Source organism: Ziziphus jujuba, chromosome 5 (genome assembly GCF_031755915.1).
Source record: "Ziziphus jujuba cultivar Dongzao chromosome 5, ASM3175591v1".
NCBI classification, from domain to species: Eukaryota; Viridiplantae; Streptophyta; class Magnoliopsida; order Rosales; family Rhamnaceae; genus Ziziphus; species Ziziphus jujuba.
Window position 1 is genome coordinate 2,821,050 of NC_083383.1, and position 24,838 is coordinate 2,845,887.

At 33.5% G+C, this 24,838-nt stretch overlaps 5 protein-coding genes across 5 annotated transcripts; 1 reads left to right on the forward strand and 4 right to left on the reverse strand.

Annotated features, from left to right (window-relative positions):
• Positions 1-368: 368 nt before the first annotated feature.
• Positions 369-3,097, reverse strand: LOC107420000 (cold-regulated protein 27). The gene is made up of 5 exons (XM_016028855.4): positions 2,660-3,097; positions 1,503-1,706; positions 1,097-1,394; positions 777-892; positions 369-691 (listed from the first exon to the last, which is right to left on the reverse strand). The coding sequence occupies exons 1-5, from the start codon at positions 2,744-2,746 to the stop codon at positions 623-625; spliced, it is 774 nt and encodes a 257-aa protein (XP_015884341.2). The 5' UTR covers positions 2,747-3,097; the 3' UTR covers positions 369-622.
• A 631-nt stretch (positions 3,098-3,728) lies between these two features.
• LOC107420010 (uncharacterized) lies at positions 3,729-9,887 on the reverse strand. Its single transcript, XM_016028868.4, has 12 exons — positions 9,201-9,887; positions 8,495-8,669; positions 8,071-8,154; positions 7,141-7,382; positions 6,199-6,430; positions 5,916-6,080; positions 5,696-5,827; positions 5,281-5,394; positions 5,013-5,060; positions 4,800-4,878; positions 4,153-4,209; positions 3,729-4,003 (listed from the first exon to the last, which is right to left on the reverse strand). Exons 1-12 carry the CDS (start codon positions 9,386-9,388, stop codon positions 3,945-3,947), a joined length of 1,575 nt encoding a protein of 524 aa, XP_015884354.1. The 5' UTR covers positions 9,389-9,887; the 3' UTR covers positions 3,729-3,944.
• Positions 9,888-10,914: 1,027 nt separating this feature from the next.
• Positions 10,915-11,878, reverse strand: LOC132799175 (glutamate receptor 3.1-like). The gene is made up of 2 exons (XM_016028793.4): positions 11,486-11,878; positions 10,915-11,384 (listed from the first exon to the last, which is right to left on the reverse strand). The coding sequence occupies exons 1-2, from the start codon at positions 11,783-11,785 to the stop codon at positions 11,031-11,033; spliced, it is 654 nt and encodes a 217-aa protein (XP_015884279.2). The 5' UTR covers positions 11,786-11,878; the 3' UTR covers positions 10,915-11,030.
• LOC107419949 (glutamate receptor 2.7) lies at positions 11,871-14,598 on the reverse strand. The gene is made up of 4 exons (XM_060817027.1): positions 14,337-14,598; positions 12,434-13,740; positions 12,034-12,305; positions 11,871-11,883 (listed from the first exon to the last, which is right to left on the reverse strand). Exons 1-4 carry the CDS (start codon positions 14,596-14,598, stop codon positions 11,871-11,873), a joined length of 1,854 nt encoding a protein of 617 aa, XP_060673010.1.
• A 3,528-nt stretch (positions 14,599-18,126) lies between these two features.
• Positions 18,127-21,072, forward strand: LOC107419976 (protein DCL homolog, chloroplastic). The gene is made up of 3 exons (XM_048474970.2): positions 18,127-18,661; positions 19,825-19,939; positions 20,705-21,072. Exons 1-3 carry the CDS (start codon positions 18,279-18,281, stop codon positions 20,882-20,884), a joined length of 678 nt encoding a protein of 225 aa, XP_048330927.1. The 5' UTR covers positions 18,127-18,278; the 3' UTR covers positions 20,885-21,072.
• Positions 21,073-24,838: the final 3,766 nt, after the last annotated feature.

Below are 24,838 nucleotides of genomic sequence, written 5' to 3' on the forward strand. Positions count from 1 at the left end.
TTATGACAATGAAAGCGTACTTTTAATTTCTATTTTATACTTCATTTATCGCAATCACAAATATTTTCCTTTTTATTCAGTATTTCAACCATCATTGTAATAATAAATTCATCATATTCACTTAAAACCTTTCACATATAAATATAAATAATTACCTTTCACATAAAAATATAAATAATTTATCAATTAAATCCAACTTAAAACCTTTCACATATAAATATAAATAATTTATCAATTAAATCCAACTTACTCAATTGGTTGTAATGACAAGTTGAAAGCCATATATTTTAGTAAAACGAACCAAACGCATATTGCATTAACTTCCTCACAATGGCAATTCCAAATTTGACTAACCAAAAAAAGAAGGATAAAGTGAAAATGATGAATTTGCCCCATTATATTATTAATTTTACAATACACAGTCAGGATATTAATTATCATATATGTCTATATACCCTTATCCCTCTTTCTTCGTCTCGCATAAGGCATGCAAAGGTATTTGATGACAAGTCGTCGATCGATATTAGTGCGTATGAAGTCTCTGTCTCTCCCTCTGGTTAGAAGCCACAAAATGTTTTGTCCCCTTTTTTTCTTTTTTTTCTTTTTTTTTCTTTTTTCCCCTTCATAAATCTGCAGGAATACAGTTGTTGCCAGCATCTTCCATTGGGGGAGGTTTGCGGAGTGGAACAACCTAACCAGCGTATGTACCAATTAACACTACAAAAATAAAATATTACAATTTAAGAAACAATGTTGTATACATATATTAGATATACCTGATCATTACTTGAAGAATGGACTACTCGAGTTTTCACCCTTTTTGCACTGCATTTGCCACTTGTCTTCTTTTCTCCTTCAATATCTTCACCAACAAAATTCTGGTCTGAAACTTCTGCAACAATCAAAACAGAGAAATTTAAGAGGCACTAATTAAAGCCTTCTGGGACTCCCTCCTCCTCCTTTCTCAAATTGTCCATAACAGTGGAACAAAACAAAAGACAACAATCCAAAATTCTTAATTTCAGTGGAAAAACCTAAAATAATTAAATAAAAAAATTAAAAAAAAAAAAAAGGAACAAAAGAACAAAAAACACACCAAGTGCAATTGTATTGCACAAATGAGATTGACCAACAAAAAGCTGCTGCTCTGGACTTGAATCAGCTCCAAGCAAAATTGCCTCCTTCCCTTCTGAATCAATTGTTCGAGTTATGGTGGCAAAACGTTCCGGGACAGCACGAGATCCCACATCTTGGTCCTTGCATACGGATCTGTAATGCCGGATCCACCGATTTGAAAGAAGATCAGCATCGCAAGTTTCCTCAGTCTTTTTCAATGTAGATTCAGGTCTTTCAAATTTGATATTCTGCCAGCCCCCACGTCGAAGAACTTTGAACTGGGAAAGATAACAAATGCAAGGGAAAGAACATTTCAATAAAATTTTCTATAAAGAGAAGCCATTAATAAGAAATTGAACTAACTTTTTGGATCAAAGGAATGAGACCTGGCCAGATGGGGCACGGGAATGAGTATATGGACGCCTTGATGATTTTGAATGTGATAATTTCCCCTCTTTTGAGCGCCAACCAAGCAAATCCATGGAATCATATAACTGTTTTACGAAAGATGTTTCCATGGACTTCAGGTACATGCTGTGCTTCTCATTTGTCCACTCAGTAGACGTAAATTCTGAAGCCTCTGGAGTTCGCTGATAGAAAAACAACACTAATCACAACAAATATCTTTTTCACAGAGTTCATCACAGCCTAAAGATAATCCCATAGGATTGGAACCTCTAAACTATTAAGTGAAAGAAAAAAAGGAAGTATATATTTTAATCATATATTTTTTTGTCAATAATAGAATTTCACTTCAAGAATTCTGAACCATATATAAAGAATTTAAAGTTGATTGTTTAGAAAACATAAAATAAAATACAACATCAGAGTTTTTAATATAAGCTTTTAATTTAGTTTTAATAAAATTGTAAAGATCTATATATATATATATATATATATGAACTTCAAAATTAATTCTAATTTACATGATTAAGAGACGAGCAAGAGAAAACATATACGCTATCAAAAAGAGGAAAAAAATAAAAATAAAAATAAAAGTTGAAAAGAACCATGAGTCTCACATGGTTTAAGAGACAAGCAAGTGAAATAAAGACTCCCGCATAACATATACAGATATTTTTGCTGCAGGTACGCTTTTCATAAATACAGGTTTAATTGTCAGAAAGGGAACACATCTTGGTTCCATATTTATTCTGGAAAAAAAGGCTTAAAACAAAACCTTGGTCGCTCCTCCCTTTATTAATTAAACATTCAATGAGAATAAATAGTTGGGGCCACCAAAAAATAAAAATGCTTGATCAATATAATATTATAAATTCACAGTGTCGGTCCTAAACCGGCCCTATGGATCTCGTCCAAACCAGTCGTCAAAAAATTAGCCATTTAAAAAACAAAGAGAAATGGTTTTACTCGGTTGTTTTTGTTCGTATAATTGTTCTGGAAAACTGTCATATTTTTCCCAAAAAAATAAAACAAAAATCCTTAAGAAGGCAGAAAAAACAACAAAGCTGCAGAGTGACAAGGAGAATAATACAAATTAGGAAGAAAAAAAAAATTAAGGAATAGCGGTGAAAATAGATACCTGGAGGGTTGAGGGAAGAGAACTATCTCCGGAAAAGCCAGAAGACTGGGGATCGGGCCGAGAGTGTGTAGCTGTGAAGTCGTCCATGTATGTATGTATACTGTTTAAAAAAAAAAAACCTTCAAAAAAAGAAAAAATAATAAGTTGGGGGGATAGGATGATGATTATGGAAGTGAAAATGGGTAGGAATGAGAGGAAGAGAGGAGGGAGGGGTTGGGGTTGGGTTTGGGGGAATGATATGAATACTTTGGAGGCGGTGTTGGGGACAAAAGAACGTTACAGTTGTCACCGCTTTTACACGTGTCATGGTGCCACGGAGTTGCCACGTCAAAGCTGTGCTTGATTAGAGACAAGGCATAGAAGCAGATATTTATTGGAGCATCCAAAATATCTAATGTCTTTTACTTGTCATAGACGTATTTCACAGTTCTAATTGCCTGGCCGCTGCACTATAACTGTTACCCACCGTTTTAATCTGAACCGCCTATTCCCGCGCTTTTCATTTTCTTTTCTTCTTCTTTTTTTTTTTCAATAAAAGAAAATAATATAATTAAAAATAAAAAACTTTGCTTGCCAATTTGGACTATTATTCCTATTTCTGATCAACTAGTGAATTAATACCCTTTTTAGTATGAATCCACTAGTCTATCCAAAGAAAACAAAAAAAATATCTGAGTCATCTACAAGGTGATAAATATCATGGAGGTCGTTAATATGTATTGACTTATATACATATATATATATATATATATATATATATATATATTTTTAGTAGATATATGACTAAATATGGGGCAAGTATATTTTAGCTTAATAATTTGGAGAATAAAATATATGATCACAAACAAACAAACATAAAAACATTGCCCAGGAATTAAAAAAAAAAAAAAAAAAGGAAAAACAAAGAAGAAAAAAAGAACGCGTTTGTAGAAACATAAAATGTTAACCAATATTTTAACAATTTATAATTCAAAAAAGATAATCAACATTCCTTCAAAGAAAATGTAACAAATACAAGTATTCTTAGTGTTTCAAGTCAAAACATTTAATATATCCAAAGCAAAGAAAAGAAAAAAAAGAATATTATCAACATAAATTGAGTAATATTATTTATATAAAAATACTAGATAATCAATTAAAAGGCTCTCGCTAAGGCCACGTATAAAGTTGGGCCAGTCCTGTATGTTATGAAAACATACATCTAACTTACAAAACTGCATAAGTTGATCCTAAGTTATCGTTGGGATATACAGAGAAAGTTTGTGCCGAAAACAAATGCAAAAATTCAATTTTCCTGCTTCTGCTCACCTTCCGATATCACAGATTCTTGCAAGTCAATTCGACCTGCACCAGGAGGAAGTGAAAATATTGTTAATTGCAAAATTAATAACACTTTGTGAGAAATGGTGAACTTCAGGATATCAGAATTCTCACAAACATGTTAGCAAAGTAATGCTACACCGGATCGAGATCAAAACAAAAGTTAGCCTTACCTAACAATGAAATCAGCGAAGGGGCCTTCACAGATCCATTTGATCTCATGTCTGTACCTGAAAATCACCAAAAATTATATGTCTATCGTAATCAATAATGCAAAGAAGCCAACACCTTCCCACATTACAACACAATCATTTTTTGTTCCTTAATTACAGATCTATGTCAACTGCATTTCACATCAGCAATGGATTATATTTCGTTGTAATTGCCTTCAAAACCTCAAAAATAACCTCCAGCAAAAATATATATACAAAATTAGATTGAGTGCTAGCGTCCAACCAATTTGCAAGTTAAAATTTATCAACTAGACCGAACAATGATTCACATTTTGCATTTAGGCAAAATAATGAAGCGTGGTCATGTTAAAATTTCAAGCTCTAGGGCAGAATGAGATATACGTAAAATTGGAAAGGATAATTGAGGTTTAATTCCAGACATTTACATCCCTCTATTTTTTCTATTATACTTCGACATTAATATAGCTCTATCTTCTTTCAAGCACTTCACATTAGCTCAAATCTGTATCCTTCCTACATTAACTCAAAGTTACTAAATAATATGGCAAACTCTTCATGTATGTAAAACAATTATTATATATGAAAACTGGATGCTATAAAAGACATTTAAGGGCAGAGAATCAAACCTGAATTTTCAAGTGATTTAAGGACATCTGATTTCTTAAAAGTATATCCAATAAAATTTGTATCTTTAGATGTCAACATCTGCAAAATTGAAGGCAAGAAATTATTGACAAAATGTTTGAAAGTAAAGGCAACATAAAAGTATACAACCTAACAAGATTTTCTGAGCAGGCTTTTAACGTAAAATTTAACAACTACAGAAAACAAAATATTACCTTCCTCCAAGGTCCCACTGATGGTATTTCAGATGGTGTTCCCTCTACCTATAGTAGTAAAAGAAGAAACAGAAAAGCTTTAGCATGATTTTTGAAAAATTAGCAAAACAAAAGAGAAAGAACTTCAATGTGGTAGCCTTACTTCAAAAAGGAAAATGTATACATAATAAATGATTCAATAAGAACTTCAAAACTAAAAGCTATCATGCATTTTTCAATTACAAATTTTATGCCAAAAAACAAGGTTTCACAACGCCAATGTACTCACTTCAGGAAACTTCTCAAAATTTTGAGTGTCCAATTCTCCAGTCACAATAGGCTTATATGAAGCTTCTGTTTCATACAGCCTGTCCCACTGAATGCCTTTGAACCATGGATGGGCCTGAGAAAATTTTGGCATATAAGAATACAAACCGAACTGAAAACCAGAAAGAAAAAAGTTCACAACGATTAATCTAGCACTGAGCCATCCTACTGTTAGATTGTCGAAATCTGTAAGTCAGAGCAATTGAGATCAACTAAATGCGTCCATGTCTTGACCACTAAGATAACTCATTTGTTATTTTTCATCAATGAATAGTCCAAGACTATCTTGTAACACATCAAACCAGAAAAAGGGGGAAAAGGTTCTGAAGCTTTATCTGGAACCTGTAAAGAATATTTTTCCTCTTAAAGGTGGTTACCTTTATTTCTTCCACTCCTCGAGTTCCCAGCCTTGTTTCAACATCACATAATAAGCGACGAATCAAATCCTTTGCCTCATCCGATATTTTCGGTTCCTCAGGGAATTTCAGACATGTTCTCCAATTGATTATCTGCATAAGAATTTTTACACATTTAGCAAATGTAAAGGATAAAAGATACTTGTGATATAAATGTTAATCACAACTGTGAAGAATCCACCTTGCGGCATGTCATTCTTGGATCTTCAGAGCAGAAAGGTGGATATCCTACAAGCATCTCATACATTATTGCCCCTAGTGACCACCAATCACACTCAATTCCATACCCTTTCTTGAGCAACACCTCAGGAGCCATATAGTCAAGAGTACCAACAGTTGAATAAGCCTGCAGGACATAGATGTAATTGATAAACAACAGGCAAGAAATGCCACTTAATAGGTACAATATTATATATGTGCTTACACATGCAAAACAAGATATTAAATGAGTAATTAGTAAATACCAATGCACGGCGATTGCGTTTCCATTGTAGCAATTGTTCTTTTGGCATCAACCAAGGGACTTTATCACATCCAGATTGTCCTTCATTTTCACATATGGATTCCTGACTTCCCAACTCCTCATTTTCTAATAGCATTGTTGAATACTTATCATCCAGAGGCTTACACAAGCCAAAATCCGAAAGCTTCAAATGACCATTTCTGTCCAGTATCAGGTTATCTGGTTTTATGTCCCTATAAGCAGAATACTGACAGAGTAAGCCAAAGCTTATTTGTTTTGCTAGGAAAGAAGTCATGTGTGCTAATATTTATTCCAAAGGAAATGCCTAGTTTTGTGCTAGGTCTCTGATTTGAATCCATTAAATTGGAGAAAGAGCAAAAATAATTTTTCTGCCACAAATGTTACCTTGCCTGTCTTGAGTTTACATTAATTGGACAACCAAAATGAAGAAAGACGTTAATAACATCAAATCCAAAATTAACTTGAATATATTAACTAGAATTAGAGTGTTGATTTAAGAAGATGTCTCATAAAAAAATGTAAAAAGTTCTATCGTCTTTATATTGGTGTATTACTGTACACCCAAGGATTGCTCCATAGATATTACAAAGAAGTAGATTGGCAAATTGCAGAGATACAAGCAGGCGAGATTTGGTTTCATGCAGAGGTTAGAAAGCTTTAGGTCAATGAATACAATTTTTGCCAAAAGTTCAGGCTCCAAAATGAAGTCCATGCTTTGGCCTAGGTGACTAGGTTTGTTCACAAAATTGAGCCTTATTCAGCTATTAGACTGAGCCACGAGAATGGCCATGAAAGCTGGGCCTAAACTTCCCCTTCTTTTCCCATCAAATCATCCAGCATAATAACTTAATTCAACTTGGTATCATAACTTCTAGAGACTAAAATAAGAATGAAACATAACGTAATCAACAATTCAGCATACCTATGAACATAATTGTGTTGATGAATTGACTGAATGGCTAGAATACTCTCTGCAATATAAAAGCGTGCAACATCTTCAGAAAGAATATCTTCTCTCATCAGTAATGTCATAATGTCACCACCAGGTAAGTACTCCATGATAAGGTATAAAAAATCAGAATCTTGAAATGAATAGAAAAGTTTCACGATGCAACGGCTATCAACCTCAGCAAGCAAATTCCTCTCAGACCGAACATGCTCAACCTAATTTGTCAAAATATAATGAAGTAGACAGTCAATAAGATACCAAAATAAGTATCAAATGCAAATCAATTTAAAAAAGAAAAAAATGCAAAAATGAAAAAGCAAAAGAAGAAGAAGAAGAAACACTTCCCAACCCACAGATGAATTGTTTACTTATATAGAATAAGAATAAGTATATACTTTTTCTTACCAGCTTATTATTGACTTGACCTATTTTTATGTTTTTCTTACATGGAAAGTACAAATAAAAAGGCATAATTTATTCTAATCACACTCAGACACCCACACAATACATATCATATTAATAATATATATATATATATATATATAGACATATAGATATATATATATATATATATGCTGCATTTTTGTTGTGAGCAAGAGATTCATATGATGCACATAAAAATCAACTTAATGAAACATCAAATTTATCTAATTAATCCACACTTCAGATTTGATCGATAAGTTTAGACCACTGCAAAAACTATGCAATATAAACTGATCATAAACTTAAAGATATTCCATTTGCTAATTGAAATCAACACTTCAAAATATTGATAGATTTTAGAAAAAGGATAAACAAATTCTTTACTCTTAAGTACTCATACGAAGATATTGTAATTAAGCATAAAAGTATCCTTCTATACAACAATGGAAATTATTCATACACTTGAAAGTGATTGGTTACCTGTCCACGGCTAAGCATCTCTGATTTCTTCAATTTCTTCATGGCATAGATCTCTCCTGTACCTTTAGCACGACATAGTCGCACCTGCAATATTACAATATGTAATGAATAAATCTCTTATTATCAATGATAGACATATACTATTTTCTTCACAATATTATTGTAAATAGGAACTTAAGTGATATTCCATCCAGATGCTATTGAACATAATCATAAGTCACTATTCCTGCTAAGTTGATATAAAAAGATACTTAATAGGCTTCATGTCATAAATTAGCAAATATAGATCTACTTGACTGAGGACAAATAAGTCTCAAAAAAAATAAATAAATAAATAAATCTATCATTTGTAGATGCTAATTTGTCGAATAAGGGGCAGTTATAATAGTTCCAGAACAAGTTACATTACAATGTTATAGTATACCTCACCAAATGCACCTTTACCAATTACAGTTAATTGCTCGAAGTCGTCGATCCCAATTTTACGTCTTTGCAGCCTCATGTATTCAGTTTCTCTGCGTTCCAAATTCCTCATCATCTCCTCTTGTTCCTCATTCGATACCTGAGCTTCTTCTGCTTTTCTCTGAAGTGCTCGACGTCTGAAAAAACACACAGCACAAATTTATCTATATCGTAGTTCCTTTAGCTTTTCAAATACTTGATAGCAGAGCGCTTTAGCACAAGATATATGCTTAATCAGATCATAGAAGAGAAAAAGGCAATTTCTCATGAAAATTACAAGCCATATGCCAGAGTTCAAAGTAATATAGGTACGATCACAGATGTGCCCACAAAAAGCATGCCAACATTTTAACAAGAAGATATAAATAAATAAATAAGAGAGATATAGATTCTAAATCAGGAAATGGAAACAAATGCATAACGAACACATTATACTTTGTACAGTCATAAACTAAACTAGCAGGATCATATGCACCAAACATAAGGCCTAGCAATTGTCATAAATGGAACAGCAGCTGCTGCTTCATTCTCAATTGTCATAATATCAATTAAAATAAACAGACGCGTTCCATAAATGGAAAGAAATCGAAGCTTATAATGAATGCAAACTACAATATATAAAGCCAAATCTAATAGAAATTCCGCATATATCAAATTGTCAAATGCACCTCTCTTTGCGGTCCTGCAACCCCTGTAGATAATTCTTGTAGTGATTCTCTATGAACTGCTTCGCAGCAGCAGCTTTCTGTCTTGTTACCGGTGACGAAACCGATACATCTGGACCCGAATCTATGGCTACCCGATCCGGCTTCATGTTCAGAGCTCCAAGCCTCACCGTTCCATCTCTACCTTCCATCGTCAAGCCTCCCTATCAGATCAACCTCTTGGCCTATAAACCACCGAGAAATATTCAATCACTGGAGCATTTCCTTAAAGATCCACCAGCTTTCTTTACAAATGGAATTTCAGAAGCTTCTAATTCACAGTTTCCACTTTCGAGGAGAGATCCAGCCTCCAGGGTCGCAAACTGTTTGCGGAAATGACAGAAAGAAAGAGTGAGCGGGGGGCACGAGAACGAAAGAGGATATGAACTGGCATATATGCGTGTATTTATATCTAACCTATGCAAGCTAGCAAGGCTGTCTTATCTATGATGGTATTCTTTTCTTTGTTTTTTTCCGACTAGTAAACTAATGTTCTGGGTTTGCTTTAGGCTTTCTAGGGAATGGAGTGCAATAGACGCCATCGTTTTGCTCGAATGAGTTGGAATCTTGGAGGCAAATTCATATTTTAATCAATTTTTTTTTTTTATTTCCTGACTTTTGGAGAGAGAAATTGTATGTTGTAGGTGTCTTGGCGAATTGCTAGTCGCTGGTGTCGGCGGAGATCCATAGAAAGGAAAGCTGCATGACTATGAGTACGGTCCCATTAGATGCGTGAAACTTACTCACCCACGCGCCTGTCGGTAATTCAGCTCAGGTCTTTATCGTCAACGTTGTGAATTGGATATTTAAGGGGGGTATTGTTATTGGCCACGCGTTGTGGATGAGGGTGGGCTTTGGGAGTTAATGGACAGTGGGGATCACAGTGCCATGCTAGTTTGTGCTGGACCTGAAGGTTTTGAAATTCTCATTATTCAAGTCATGAAATTACCGTGGCCCCGGTTTTAAGGAAGCTGACACCCAAACGTGCGTTTTACGACCCGCTTGGAGATTTGGGGCCCATTCCGAACCCGGTGCTTTTAAATAGGAATATTGGTTCATCATTCATGCCCCTCCTTTATTGATGTGTAACGTCGTCGTTTTTCATCAAATCATGATACATGACGTTCCATTTATTCTGTTTCGATAAAAGTAGTTTGATTCTAAAACGTTAGTCACGGAATAAAACATTTCTCTTCCTACCCCAAAAAAAAAAAAAAAAAAAAAAAAAAAAAAAGATTGTTTCACCAAATTCTATTCAACTAACCCGCTTCATTATTGGAATTTGATTACATCCTAGAATTAGCAACAATTGTAGGTTGTGGCAGTTAAAATATAAATTGTAGTATAAAAAGATTGAAAAATGATTTGTTTATCCCACATCAATTATAAGACTTTTGAAAGATTCAGATCTTGCAACTTGCGAATTTATTTATGACTTAATTACATGCGACAGACTACTTTATATGGAACCATTGGCTAGATCCAGATGTGTGTTTTTTATTGTTATAAATTGTTTTTCTTTGACAAAGTAAAAAGAAAGAGATACAGAAATGAAGTTCTATATTCTCAATTGTAAACTTTTACAATCTATAAACAATTATGTATACAAAGTTGAATCGAAGAGATTAGGAAAGTATATAAACAGACAAAAGTATAATCTACTTAGGGCACCTTCCTAATACCGTACTAACATTCTTAATTGTTAATTTATGGACGTTTAGCTGGAAAATCACAATCAAATATGTATACATATACACACACACGGAGGTAGGAAGTATGGATAATATTAGACTTTCAGGTTGGAAGGAAATTGATGTTTTTCTGGGACCTTTGAGAGAGGTAAGTATAAGCCCATCTCCAAAATCCTCTACTTAGTAAAAATGTTGATAAGAAGCTAGACTTGTCCAGATTTTTATCCGCTAGTTGCATAATTGTGATTAAGAATGCAAATGCTGCAATTCCACCTGAAATTTTGAAGAGGCTAGAAAAAGGCTCAGGACCAATAGAATCACCATCCGAGTTGATTGGAGTAGAACAGTTACAAGAGTGGAGCATGACTTCCTCTAAATGTTCCACTTGTCCACTCTCAGTTACTTCAAGGACTGCCTTTGAAATATCAATGGCCAAAGCCGAGCCCTTTGGAAAAACCTGAAACAGAAAAAATTAAACCAAAAAAAAAAAAAAAAATTAATATAGATAGCAAAGAGAAGGAAATAATCGAGCTAGGATCTGGAAAATAACAAACTTACAAAGCCAAAACCTCCGAGTTTTAAAAAGTGTCCTGTTTTTATATAGCCTTTGCAGTACTTTGCGAGGAAGACTTTAGCATGGGGTTCAACAAAGAAAGCTGCTGAAATGTGTCCTTTCTCAAAGGCCTGAGGGTAGTCCTCGATTGAGGAAATATTCTTGATGTTGTGTGGCTTAAAATCCATAACATTAACTAAATGTTTTACAATAAAAGAATTTCCATCACACCCAACATTAGCATTTTTCCTGTGCAGCGTATCAATGTCTAAAACCGATGGTTTGACATGGGAGACAGTCATCATGGAGGCTAGGCTTGCTGTGAAAGTAGATGTAACTACTAGAATCACTAACAACCATGGCGCTATCACCAATCTTGCCAAACTGCTCTTAAGTGGTTCCCCTGCATTTTCATGCACATACATAAACATTATGCATTGAACAAAAGTTAAGCTTTACAAGTTTACACACACACACACATATATATATATATATATATATATTATATATAAGAGACATACTATGGGAAAAGAAAAGGATGGTGACAGAAAACCAAAGCATAGCTCCCAAGCCCTTGAATTCAGGGTTCTGAACATGTTCATTTTCTATTAGCCAGACAACAGAGCAGATGGAGAGATGCATAACCATGATGAGCAGCCACATTTTTTGAGTGTAGGCCCTCATAAACATCCAGGTTTCTTTGTCCCTATCTGGTTCTACTTTCACAATCATTACAAGGCCAGAGCTCACATATGGCTGTGAGAAATCAACATACTGACTCCTGTAAGCCATAATTTCTATGTCCCCAACAGCTGCATCCAACTTCTGTTTCATAACAACCAGTACTTACTATAATTTTGGTAAAGGAGAGAGAGAAAAAAAAAAAAAAAAAAAGGAAAACACTTAATTCAATTTTATTTTAAATAGATGAATTAAATAGATTTTCTATGTACCTTGCTATGTACATGTTTCACCAACTCATCGTATGAATCACTAAAGGAGACAAAAAAGTAAGGTAATTGATAAGGGAGACGCCCAACAACAGCTTCAAACACTTCAATCGAAAACCCAGAGATAGAGGTTTGATTCCGATCCTGTTCATAGCTTACTCTCACAAACTGATTGAAGGCACCCCTCGAAGGAACCCCTATCCTCAATGGTGCCTCTCCATTGGCCCAAGTCCACCCCCTGGGCACTGTCTGCCTGCCACCTGGCCAATAGAGTGGACCCATAGTTCCATTCATAGCACCATCGTCGTCCATTCCTAATTTCATTTCGTCATGTTCCACAAAGTACTCTGAGAAACCATATCCAGGAGACCAGAGTGCTAACTGTCTGTAGCTTTTTCCAACCACGTTGATGATTTGAAAGGTCGGTATTTCTGAAAGTACGCCATTCTTGAATCTTATTATGCCACTTAGGCCTTTGAAATCACTGGATAAAATTGTCTTAGCTATTTCTTTAGATGTAACGTTTCCTTTAAATTTCTTCGAGGCTTTAGAAATGGCGCTAACTGCATCATACGCTCGGAGGGCAAAGATACTGGGATTAGTATTCTCTTCCTCAGGATACAGTAATCCATACAGTCGTCTGAATCTGATTTTGAATTGCTTGAAAGCCTTGGTTTTTTCTGGAAAACTGGTTTTAATGCCAATTACACCTTGCATGTTATGCATAACAGAAGAATCAACAGAACCGAGAAAGCTTGAAATCTCATCTGCAATAATCCATACATAACCGTTTTCCATCATACCCATTTGCTTTGCCTTTTCAAAAAGCAGGACAGCTGACTGGAAAGAAAACTGCACAACTATGAAAACCCTGTTGCTCTTGTTCTGCAGCTTCTTGAGTTCTTCTTCAATGGCTGTATGGGGGTCTGAGAGAGAAGACAGGGATGGGAAAGCTGCATGGTGTTCAATCTCTGAGTTAACAACTCGGAGTGAATCGGATAGGTGGGTGATAAATCCAAAACCGGTGGAAAATAAGCTGCTCTGCTCATGGATAGCGGTGACTTTTCGCCATCGGAAATGACCGACCACGACAGCAATGCATTGCATGTGGAAGATGATGTCGTTAGCCATTTGGAAATAAGATGCAGATTGATGTGGCACCGATACTGACTGGCTTGTGGCTGGGGTAATAAGGGATATGTAAGGCAAATTCTTGGTGGTATTATCCACTTCAGAGATTAGAGCTGCTTCCTGGGTGGTGAGCATTCCGATTATCACTTGAACTGCTTTGCTTTTTATGAGATTAATTGCTGCAAGAAAACAGAGAAACTAAGTATTATAGTCTGAGAAATGGCAATATACCTCCAAAATAACTAGATTTTTATGATTCGATCACTGCAATAATAATTAATATTTGAATACATAGATCCTATTAAAATAAAAATAATTTGGACCGAAGTATTTATGGGAAAATGCACCATATCTAATAAAGTGGTGTTGATAGTTCAAACATATATATATATATATATATATTTCTTATAAATGATAGTTCAAATATGTTGGATATGTATTGTCATGCTAGCTGCTGCATACATGAATGGTTCAGTTTTATCATAAGCTATAGTAAAATTTCAATTGTCAGGTAGATATCTGTATTTTTGTTGGTGTAACTAAGTCTAACATCTGGAGTTGACACTGTCTGGCTCCTCACCAAGCCAAGAGACGTTTAGTATGGCCATGCAAGGCTAAAGCATAAAATTGTTATTTTTTTATTTATTATTATTATTTTTTTTTATCTTATAAGAACAAATGTGGTTGCATCTATACATTTGATGACATACATAAATATGTGTGTGCGTGTGTGTGTGAAAAGGCTAAAATATATTCGAGTGAATGAATTAATTACCAGCTGTAACAGGTGAAGTTGAATTTGGTGATGTATCGTGATAGCGCAAACCCAGTTGAGCTGTAGAATTTGAGGGAGAGGTATGTCGGAGCGCAATCTCCATGGCTACTTTCTGTTCCTTTCCCACACGACTGCTGTAATCCATAACACGACCTATTCCCACAACTTCTTTTTGGATGTCCACAACATTATTTGTTGCTTTTGATGGCGCCAACACTACCACTACCAACAAACCCAAAAAGAAAGACAGGCCATTTGACATTTTTGTATGAGGAAGACAATTAACGAGTGCCTTAGTCTTTCAGGCAAATTAACATTATACATCAATCGTCATGTGTGTGTATATATAATATGTATCGTATATGTACCTCCACCGTTTAAATACCACTTGAAAAATATCTTTTATTATTATTATTACTATTATTTTTTTTAATAATATTATTGTTATCAAAATGTTATCCAAATTTTATCAAATAATATAATAATATTTAATTAATTTATTTTTAAATTTATTTATCTATTTAAAAATTTTATTTTTATATTTAAAATACATAAATACATCAATCAATAATATTTTAATATGTATAATTTAGTAAATAAATTTTAAAAAAATATTTTGATATTTATAGCTTTTATTTCTTCTTTCATAATGCAAGTCATATGATATTATTATTCTCCAGGTTTTTTCCTTCGTGACGCAAACTGTATAATATTATTATTTTCCACTTGAAACTACTTATTGCATTGACTAATTGTTTCACATCAGTAACACATATATCTTTTGTTTTTTGCCGTATGAAGAGGTGCAATCTGCCATGATTCTCTCACAATCGGCTTACTTTTCTATCTATATATTTCTACAATTGAAGATGACAAATTAATGCATGTATACCTTGACTTCTAAGGAAAATTTGACTACGCCCGTCGCACAACCTAGATGGTCCGACCATCCAGTGAACGGTGATCTGATTTAAATGTCAAAATCATTTAGTTTGATCCTTTCAGTATCCTTGTATTGGTCGTTTCTTTATTTTTTACTTTCCCTATTCAACTAGCAAGAGAATCCTTGTATTTTGGGCTTGGTCCTCATGATGAAACTTCAACGGAAAAATCAACAGGGACAAAAAGCCGAACAAAATGAGAAAAACTGGTACGAATGGACTAAAATAAATACCATTAGATTATTCAGCTCGGCATTAGGTCTTTATTTTTATCTTTCTTTTGGTTTTAACTAAGAAGTTTTGGATGCTTCTGGGATTACTGTTTCTTTATCTTGAAATTTGGGTTTGACGAAGATTATTAATTATAAAATGGAGATGGATCTCAAAGTAGTTTCTTGACTACATTCAAGGATTGTATAGAGTTGTAAAGATTTTTATCCACGCCTATTGGTTATTGTTCGTTTTCTGGGTTTTTTATTTATTTATTTATTTTCTTTTGCGATGTTGCTGCTTTGCACATGAAAAACAAAACGAGGAGGAATGATTATAAGAGACGAGGGGACTCTGAGGAGGATGAGAGACGCACATCTACAGGAAAAAAAAAAAAAAAGAAAAAAGAAAAAGTATATGTATATATATATATATATATCAAACAGCCATGAAAACCAGTTTGAAGCAGGTAATAATCTCAATTTGAATTTCCATTCTAATATATATATATATATATATATATATAATTGATTATTTATTAGAATATTTTAATTTTAATTTTAATTTTTTTAATTAAAATTTAAAAATATTTTAACGATATAAGTTAATATACATTAAAACTCTAAAACGCAAAATGAATTCTATTGTAGCTCACTGAAAAATAAAGTTTTAATATAAAAACTGGTAAGATATTTTAATAGAAAAATTATATATATATATATATATATATAATATATATATATATATATATAAACAACCATAACAACTAGACTAAACGTGAGTCACTGTTTTTATGAGATCATGTGTAAACCTGCTATGTGTCTGTGTTTTGCTAGATTCTCGGAGTCGGACCACCAGGGCTGGGTATACTCAAGTTTTTCCCACCTTTGATTTGAGACCGCACAAAAATCAAAAAATCAAAAATCAAAAATCAAACTTTCAGGTTGGACCGGAGTTTACTGACTGCCCACTTGCTAGTTTAAATCGAGAACGAAGATTCAGATTCTTTTTCATTTATTTATTTCTTTTGTGATTTACTTTTATATGTGGAAAATGTATTACTTTTATTAATTTCGTTTTATTAATCTATGCTTTCCTGATAGGTAGTGTAGTTGAATCCGCCAATCAGTCACATAAAGACACTCATGACTAATTCGCATAATCACATCCCGGTAGCGACAAAGAAGAAACAAATTAAAAAATATAATATAATATACAAATTATGATAAATCAACTTTTCAAGTCATCCTTATGTTTCAATATTCCAAATGGAATCATTTTCTAGGTATCTTCTTGATCTGTAAGTACAAATTTCGAGGGAAAGTATCCGATGTTGATATTAGATAAGATATTATCTTATTCACATATTATCAAGTCTAGCAAATTGCTATTTAGTTAAGATATTATCTATTTAGTTTGTTTTCCCTTGAGAATGAATGAAATATGAACGGCATAAAATACACATATACTATAAATGTAGTAAACTTTCTCCCAGAAGCCTTTTTTTTTTTTTTTTAAACCGTGGGAGACAAGTCTATATATCATCTTATCTCCGAAGAAATAAATTAAACAACCACAATTAGAACCAACTACTCCACTATTTCGTTCCAAAAAATAAATTAGAAAACTTTAATTGAGGTGTCATTTGTTAACTTATTTAATTTTTTAAAATTATATATAATTTGTTAATTTCAATAGTTTATAAGATATATCATAAAATTGAAGGGGAAAAAAAATATCTATTCATTGTTTATATTTTTTTCCTTCTTAAATTTACAATCAATTGAAATGGTTAATTAACACTTAAAAAGCCGCTCTAATAGAGATGTGTGCTGTAAAAATATACATATTATATTAAATAATATGGACAATAAGAAAATTATTCTTCAATAATAATGTTTAAAGTGAATATCAAACTAATATAAACTATGCATTGTTAAAATAAATATCTACTTTGTTAAATATTGAAAAGTTTTTTTAAAATTATAATTTTCTCTAAAAAGGTATTTTTTCAAAAAAATATATATAATTAATTAGAAAAAAAATTATAATATAATTAACTAATTAATTTTCCATATGTTGCCATTGAAAAAGAGTTTTCAAATTGACTGTGTATTTATCATCTAGATTTAAAAAATATTAATTTCTATAACATATAAATAATAATTCATAATTATTATTAAAGATGTTATAATAAACCATTAAAAAGGTAAGTCAAGTGTATAAAATCTAAAAGAAAAATCAAAAATGAAAAATGAAAACCGAATATGTGAATACACGACACGTAAATTTTCAAGTTCCAAGTATATCAGGAGAAAAAAATGTTTCAAACGAATAAAATTAATTAAAATTAAGAAAATAATGTATGTCACACTACGAACTCGGTGGTTTCTTATTTTTTTAATATTAAATATGAAAAAAGCAAAAATTATTCTCACTAGTCACTAGCCGAAGGCCAAAAAATTCTATAAGGCCTGTCCAAGTTTGAATTTGGACCAGGCCAGTCCAAAAAAATCTAAGCCCCGTTAGTCTATGCCAGCAAATCCAGCATGGAGAAAAGAAACGAAGAGGGGTAGGAGAGCCCACCCGCCTCCAGATGTGTCGTTTTATCTGGTAAAAGGGATTTAAGGAGAGTTGAGACACCGTCTCATTGATTCACTTCTACACTGACAACCATGAATGATAATGCGTTCCTCTTAAACCTCATTCGAGTTCTTCAAAGGACCGTCTAAATCCATGAGCGAAACCTGAGAGGAACAGAGAGACACAGGAGAATCTTAAATTTAAAACCATGGCTTCCATATCTAAACCACCACCAATCTTCAACCTCAACGCATATTCTCTCTCCTCCCCCCGCCAATGTCTTCCCACTTTATCCTTCCCTTTTTGCATTACGGCACCGTCTCGTCTGTGTGCGCTTAAGACTGGTTCCAATGGTAGTAATAGTAGTGGTAGAGTCGAGGGGCCAGAAGCATATGACCAGGATTTGCTCAGAAAGCCGGTCGTCTCGCCAGGGAAGGACTTGGCCGACATTATGGAGGAACAGGAGGAGAGTGAGCGGAAGGGTAATTACGAAGATGTAGAGCAAGACAAATGGGTGGATTGGGAGGACAAGATTTTGGAAGACACCGTGCCTCTTGTTGGCTTTGTTAGGATGATTCTTCACTCTGGCAAGTAAGAATGCTGAATACCCCCAACTCAAATTCGATCATTTCATTCTCTTATGTCAAAATTGGTTATTTGTAATTAATTCAAAGTGGGAATAATTTTACTTAGCATTTCATTCTGACCCTGATATTTTGGGGCTTTTATGGAAATTGCTTTTTTGTGCCTTTAGGAACAAGCATTGATCTGACACTGTTATTGCATATTAAAAACTGTGACAAAATGTGTGAAAATTTACCAAAGATAGAGTTGAGTAAAAATTTTATATTTAAGGATTATCATACCTTTTCTGTGTCTTACATCAACCCTGAATTAAGAACTTAGATATATATATCCATTCACCAATGGCCTTCGTGGCAATTGGTGCTTTGGCTCCTTCCGAAGGTGAAGGTCTTGGGTCCAATCTTGATGGATGCAAATTTCACATATTGTGAGAGATAATTGTGAAATTAGCCATCATTTTTATTATTAATTTGGTGCCATGTCCCATGTGTACTTCTTTTATTCTTTTTAGCCCCCTTAATTGCGCTAGAATACCATTATATTCTCAAACCTCTTACACAATCCAAATTGATAAATCAATCTTATGTGTTTGAGTTTGACTGCTGATTTAGTTCTCTGTTTTCAGATGCTTCGGATGGAATGCATGATAGCGTCTGTCATATCTCTTGCCTCCTTTTATTGGCAATCTGGAGATGTGAGTTTCTGGTGTTTAACTATCCATCCAAGGATTATTAACCTTTTTTTTTTTTTTTTTTTTTTTAAATTAGTTTCTCTCCTTCCCTTTTGTGTCTTTCGTCATCAATGAAGCTTTGGGACTCTCTTGTGAGAGAAGAGACTTGTTTGCAATATGATACACATTATAGGTGTATCATCAAGAGAGAGACTGACGAGCTTCTAGTTATAGTGTTATACCCCACTCCAAAGATGCAAAATTAAACGTGAAATTTGCAATCTTAATGCTAGCAGAGCCCTTCATTTGCATTTCTAATATCTAACCATTTAACTCACTATTTGCTTTGTAACTTATGGCCTCAGAAACAAAAGGAGTCATTTCTAGATGACATCTAGTGGTTGTAGCTGTTTTATAGTATTTTAGGGTGATATATGTATTTTTACTTGCAAGTTGGGATGCCGTTTATCATCGTGTAATATGTGAAATCTTGTTACAGATATGAATCTGGAGATCGTTTAAGTCCTGAGCATGAGAGAACTATTCTTGAAAGGTTGCTTCCCTTTCACCCAGCGTTTGAAAAGAAGATAGGATGTGGAATTGATTATATCACGGTATATCTCTCTCTCTCTGTACCCTGGTTTCACAGTAGCAAAGCCCTAGAATGACGCTTGCATATTCTTTGTCCATATATTTTGAAGTTAATATCAAAACCATTTCTTTGGACCAGAGATAACTTTTGTTTAGCATGTTCTTACATTTTAAAATTGCCAAATAAATGGCTGTGATAAAGCAAAAGTACCCTCCAAGAGGGATTGCATAGCCCATTTGAATTTTTTAGAATCCATATGTATATGTGAAATTTGGAATCAACTAAGTAAATGGATGTTAATTGTAGTGCGTACAATCTTATAACAGAATTTTTAATGTCCTGTCCATTGGATGTTGCCCATTTTGAGGTGTTTAGTGTCTTCTTATCGCAATGTACGATAGAAATGGATGAATAAAATATTGTCATAACCAAGCAGCCTACAACCTGTTCATGGTATCCCTTCAGGAGATATTGGATTTAATCTATTGCTTTGTCATGCAGTAAACTTGGAAATTAATAGTTCCTGTTTCTGCTATTGATAAGGCCTTCTTCTGCAGGAGCTGACAATTTTATACTGGTTCTACTGTATTACCAACAGTAACTTTATACCTAACAATAATTCTTGTTCTTGACTTGGCAATGAAAAGTGAAAATCTCTTTGACCATAAAATATAAGAGATGCATGAAATGGTAGAATCTGAAACCATTCGAAGTGCAACGGTATCTTCTGCATTCAAATTGAATCAGATTTTCAGATGACTCATGATTTCTCTTCATGGACTGACAGGTTGGTTATCATCCTGAGTTTGAAAGATCGCGTTGCTTGTTCATTGTTCAAAAGGATGGAAAGTTAGTTGACTTTTCATATTGGAAATGCATAAAGGGCCTGATCAGAAAAAATTATCCTTTATACGCTGACAGCTTTATTCTCAGACATTTCCGACGGCGTAGGCGAAGTAGATATTGAACTTTTTAAGCCCTGTATTGAAGAGAATGTAATCTTCAATTTTTTCTTTTCTTTCATGTAATATGTGATTTTATAAGAGGTCAAGAGTAACATGTTGGAAACTGGAAATAGATATTTGAAATTCTTTCTGGATTGTAGCCAAGCAACATAAGATTAAAGAAATTTAGTACGAGTGCCGCTTAATGTTAGCTGGATTTTTGGCATTCATATTATTTCCCAAATAGCTAAAGAGTATTCAAAATTTTCATTCATCTCCAGTTCTCTTCACTCTGCACCTCTCTGTTCTTTTTAAGTTTTCGACACGTGTCAGATGTAGTTTTAAGCTGTCTGTGAAACCAGATGTCCTGTAATCCTCATGTGTAGTTTTTTTTCTCATGTTTTTCAGCCTTTGAAAGTTTCTTCATAAGCGTTACTTTCTAGAATGGAAATTATGATAGTACTGGAATTGAACGACTTTATCCTTCAATTAGGACAAGTCTTGGATAAGATTTGGAGCAATCTTGGATGATATTGGGCCGTGCTCTTTTCTGCGACAGGGATATCACCCACTCCAAGCCACTGGCAAGGATCCTCGAGGTCATTCCCATCAACGAATCACAGGCCACCACCGAGGCAACATAGCTGATTAATTAACAAGTAGTACGTGGTCTTATTGTCATCCTCTTCTTGGTCCTTTGAAGTTTAAACCTCACATATGGACATCCTACTGTCATGGGGTGGAGAAAACAGTATCATTGATGCAAAGAAATAATAACATGGCCACAAAGGTAAGTTCAACAGATCTTCACCACGTGTGTCCATTTTTAGAGAGGGTCTTTAAAGAATGATTAGTTAAGAGGCTTCTATAATGATGCAAATATGAGGTGTGATCCATCTCTTTGGTTTGGGTCCGTGAAAGTTAGGACGGCCTATGATCTAATCTAAATCTAATGTTCCACTCCATCCCACTCAATCGCACTCAACCACTGCTATCTGACTATGCTTTGACAAGACCAAACAGGGTATTATATTAGTGACAAATATTATCGCTGCTATGAAACTGGTAAATTAAATAAGGACCCTTTGTCTCAAACCAAAAACCTCAAAGATTTGGTTCGTTCCCATCTCTTGTAGTGGGAAAATGAAGCCATTGGTGGAACGGAAGAGATAAAAATTAGTGGGATTGAATGGATAAACCAAGATAATAATTAATCTTTAATTGTGGAATGCTTTTTAGAAGGAAAATTGTAGCAACCATCAAAATCAAAGAGACATGCAGAGATACTTTAGTTTGCATACTTTGTATAGACGTCTATATGGGGCAGGGCAATATCCTAATGATTTTAGTCCATTTTGCTTTACTTGTAAACTCAGATTGCCGGAGACCATGATAGATATAGTATGGATTAATTTTGTGAGGCAAGACTTGCCTATTATAGGTAAGTTATAGCGGCCTGATTACGCGCACCGGGGATCCTTTTTTATCCAGAAACGACAACTCTAATCTCTGTAAAGCCCAGAAGCTACCCTTCCAGTGCTTTTCTTCATGCGGGGATAGATAGGTATTTGTATTTTGCGTGTATGGTCCTTGGTCCACAAGCAATACCTCATGTCCGCATCTTCCTTTGAAAAGTCCACTGTTCAATATAATTAAAGGTTTGTAGCCTTTTTCACTTTTTCACCGACTTTTTAGCGGATATTGGACGAACAAAATTGGAGAATTCAATGGATTTGATGTGGGTTTTTAATATATATATATATATATATATGTCAAAACAATAATATCATTCTTTTAATATACCTTATCCGGAACTTAATAGCTTGATTGAATACTTTAAAAATAAAAAGGAACTAGCAAATCTATGTCATTGATGTGCTTGAATTAGTTTTGTTTATTAATGATATTGTTAGCTTAGAGCTTTCATCAGCTTCTGGCAGTTTCTTCATCTGCCCAAATGTAATTGACTAATGGTTTTGTTTCAACCAATCTCAACCATACACTTTCCATAATTGCATAGGGTATCGTATAAGGATCATATTATTTTAATGAAATTAATGAAAACAATTTTTATGGGCTTTTGTTCATATTATTTATATTTCACAATCTATAATCTACAATGATGGATGAGAAAGAAGGAGCACATTAAATAAACAGCCGTGCAAAAGATGAAAGTCTCATGGAGGACGGCTTTGAATGAGAGAGAAATCGAAAAACCCGCTGACATTTTGCTTTAAAAAACGCCGAACAGAGTCTTTAGCACGCAATCGTATCATACTACAATAATTAACTTTCCACAGTAAAATCAGTTTCCGCCATGGAAGTACTTCGAGGTGGATTTGACTGAAAAACTTAAGAGCTTTGTTAGTCATTTAATCATTTTATTTGGCATTTTGATTTTTTTTGTTTTTTTTGTTTTTTGGGTACATGTTATTGTTGGTCTTCAAATTATTTTTTTTGGGTCACTTTTTAGCAATTTTGAAATACTTATAGAGATCTTCAATAATTACTTGGTTTTGCAATTTCGTTGGTTTTGTTGTTACAATAAGTGCATGCATGCTTTGAAATTGTTACAAATTAGATAAAAATAAGCAAATATTAAACAGCATACCAAAAATTAAGATTTAGAGACTAAAGTGTTAAAAAAATAAAAAATAAAACCCCACTTGCAAAAACTTAATAATTAAGGGGTATAAGTGTTAAAACATCTGAAACTTTGTTTTTTTTTTTTTAAATTAAAAAAAAGTCTCAGTTCTAGTAATTTTTAAAAGCTGTATATATGTGTAAGAGCATTTCCAAAAGTATTTTTTAAAATAAAAGAACATTTTTAAAAGCTGTATATATGTGTAAGAGCATTTCCAAAAGTATTTTTTAAAATAAAAGAACATTTTTAGGTATATATAAAGAGTAGAACTTTAAATAATAATAATAAAAAATAATATTTTTTTATTGTTGTATTTAATTTTATTATTATTGTTATGTTTATTTCCTCTTTTTTATTTGGATCCTTTCACAATTATTAATAATTTAAAAGCTATAAAAATAGTAATCAAATTAAATTATATAATATTTAATTTATAAAGTATAAAAAGTAAAATCTATTTTTTAGTTTAAAAAATCAGAATAAAAATGGGTTGAAATATATTTTTACAAGCTTGATTTTAAAATAAATAGTTTGAGATGGATAAAGATGCATGCTCTAAGAAAGAAAACATGGTATTGCAAATTTTTTATTTATTTGAAAAGTGGGAGCCTAATTATTTATCGGATGGATTTCGAGTGGACTTTGTTTCTGTTAATTTTAATTTCACCGAAAGCATTTAAAACCTATTCATCATCTTACAATGTTTTATGCAACAATAGTAGTAGAAAAAGGGTAGGTGGTTGGTTGCCGCACGTGATGAGATAACCATCCATGCAATGCAATACAGTGGAAGCGGAGAGCGGCAATGATGTTTTATTTGGTCCCCGGTGGAGGAGGGCAAATGGGGCGGCTCTATTATTGTCTATGTGCCCTTTGCCTTTGTCAAATACGCTTTTAAAGTCCACATAGGCTGGGCTATCCTATATGTCTAATCTATGCATTTAAATCTTCCCTTCTCATTTTCTTTGTTCACATAAAAGTTCTTCTATGGTAAAATTTTCTTTGTTTTACATTCTTATCTTCTTACGGCTGCTATTTTACATCCTTCCTGTTAAGGCTGCTTGTCCTTTTGGTCCTAGTTGCCTCTCCTCGACTAATGACTCCAGTTGACAAACAGGAAAAGGGAAAACAAAAAAAAACATGACAAATTAAAAAAATGGTTTAATTAAATTGAATTAATGAATAGAAGCCCAAGATGACTTGCAAAATGACAAGGGGCACCAACCCCACCCAAAAAGAGTGGGAAATGAATAAAATGATTAAATAAATAAAGAAAATTTGAGAGAGGGTGTAAGTCCTAAAAGACCACTTATATATATATATATATATTTAT

Coding starts and splice junctions, on each gene's coding strand:
- LOC107419976 (XM_048474970.2), top strand. CDS start 18,279: ATGGCTTCCATATCTAAACCACCACCAATCTTCAACCTCAACGCATAT. Junction 18,662..19,824: donor ATGATTCTTCACTCTGGCAA/GTAAGAATGCTG, acceptor ATCTTGTTACAG/ATATGAATCTGGAGATCGTT. Junction 19,940..20,704: donor GTGGAATTGATTATATCACG/GTATATCTCTCT, acceptor ATGGACTGACAG/GTTGGTTATCATCCTGAGTT.
- LOC107420000 (XM_016028855.4), bottom strand. CDS start 2,746: ATGGACGACTTCACAGCTACACACTCTCGGCCCGATCCCCAGTCTTCT. Junction 1,707..2,659: donor CTCTTCCCTCAACCCTCCAG/GTATCTATTTTC, acceptor TTTTTCTATCAG/CGAACTCCAGAGGCTTCAGA. Junction 893..1,096: donor GTGCAATACAATTGCACTTG/GTGTGTTTTTTG, acceptor TGATTGTTGCAG/AAGTTTCAGACCAGAATTTT.
- LOC107420010 (XM_016028868.4), bottom strand. CDS start 9,388: ATGGAAGGTAGAGATGGAACGGTGAGGCTTGGAGCTCTGAACATGAAG. Junction 5,828..5,915: donor CAAGAATGACATGCCGCAAG/GTGGATTCTTCA, acceptor ATTCTTATGCAG/ATAATCAATTGGAGAACATG. Junction 5,395..5,695: donor GAGGAGTGGAAGAAATAAAG/GTAACCACCTTT, acceptor AAATTTTCTCAG/GCCCATCCATGGTTCAAAGG.
- LOC107419949 (XM_060817027.1), bottom strand. CDS start 14,598: ATGTCAAATGGCCTGTCTTTCTTTTTGGGTTTGTTGGTAGTGGTAGTG. Junction 13,741..14,336: donor AACTTCACCTGTTACAGCTG/GTAATTAATTCA, acceptor GTTTTCTTGCAG/CAATTAATCTCATAAAAAGC. Junction 12,306..12,433: donor TGAAACATGTACATAGCAAG/GTACATAGAAAA, acceptor GTTATGAAACAG/AAGTTGGATGCAGCTGTTGG.
- LOC132799175 (XM_016028793.4), bottom strand. CDS start 11,785: ATGATGACTGTCTCCCATGTCAAACCATCGGTTTTAGACATTGATACG. Junction 11,385..11,485: donor AACTCGGAGGTTTTGGCTTT/GTAAGTTTGTTA, acceptor TTTCTGTTTCAG/GTTTTTCCAAAGGGCTCGGC.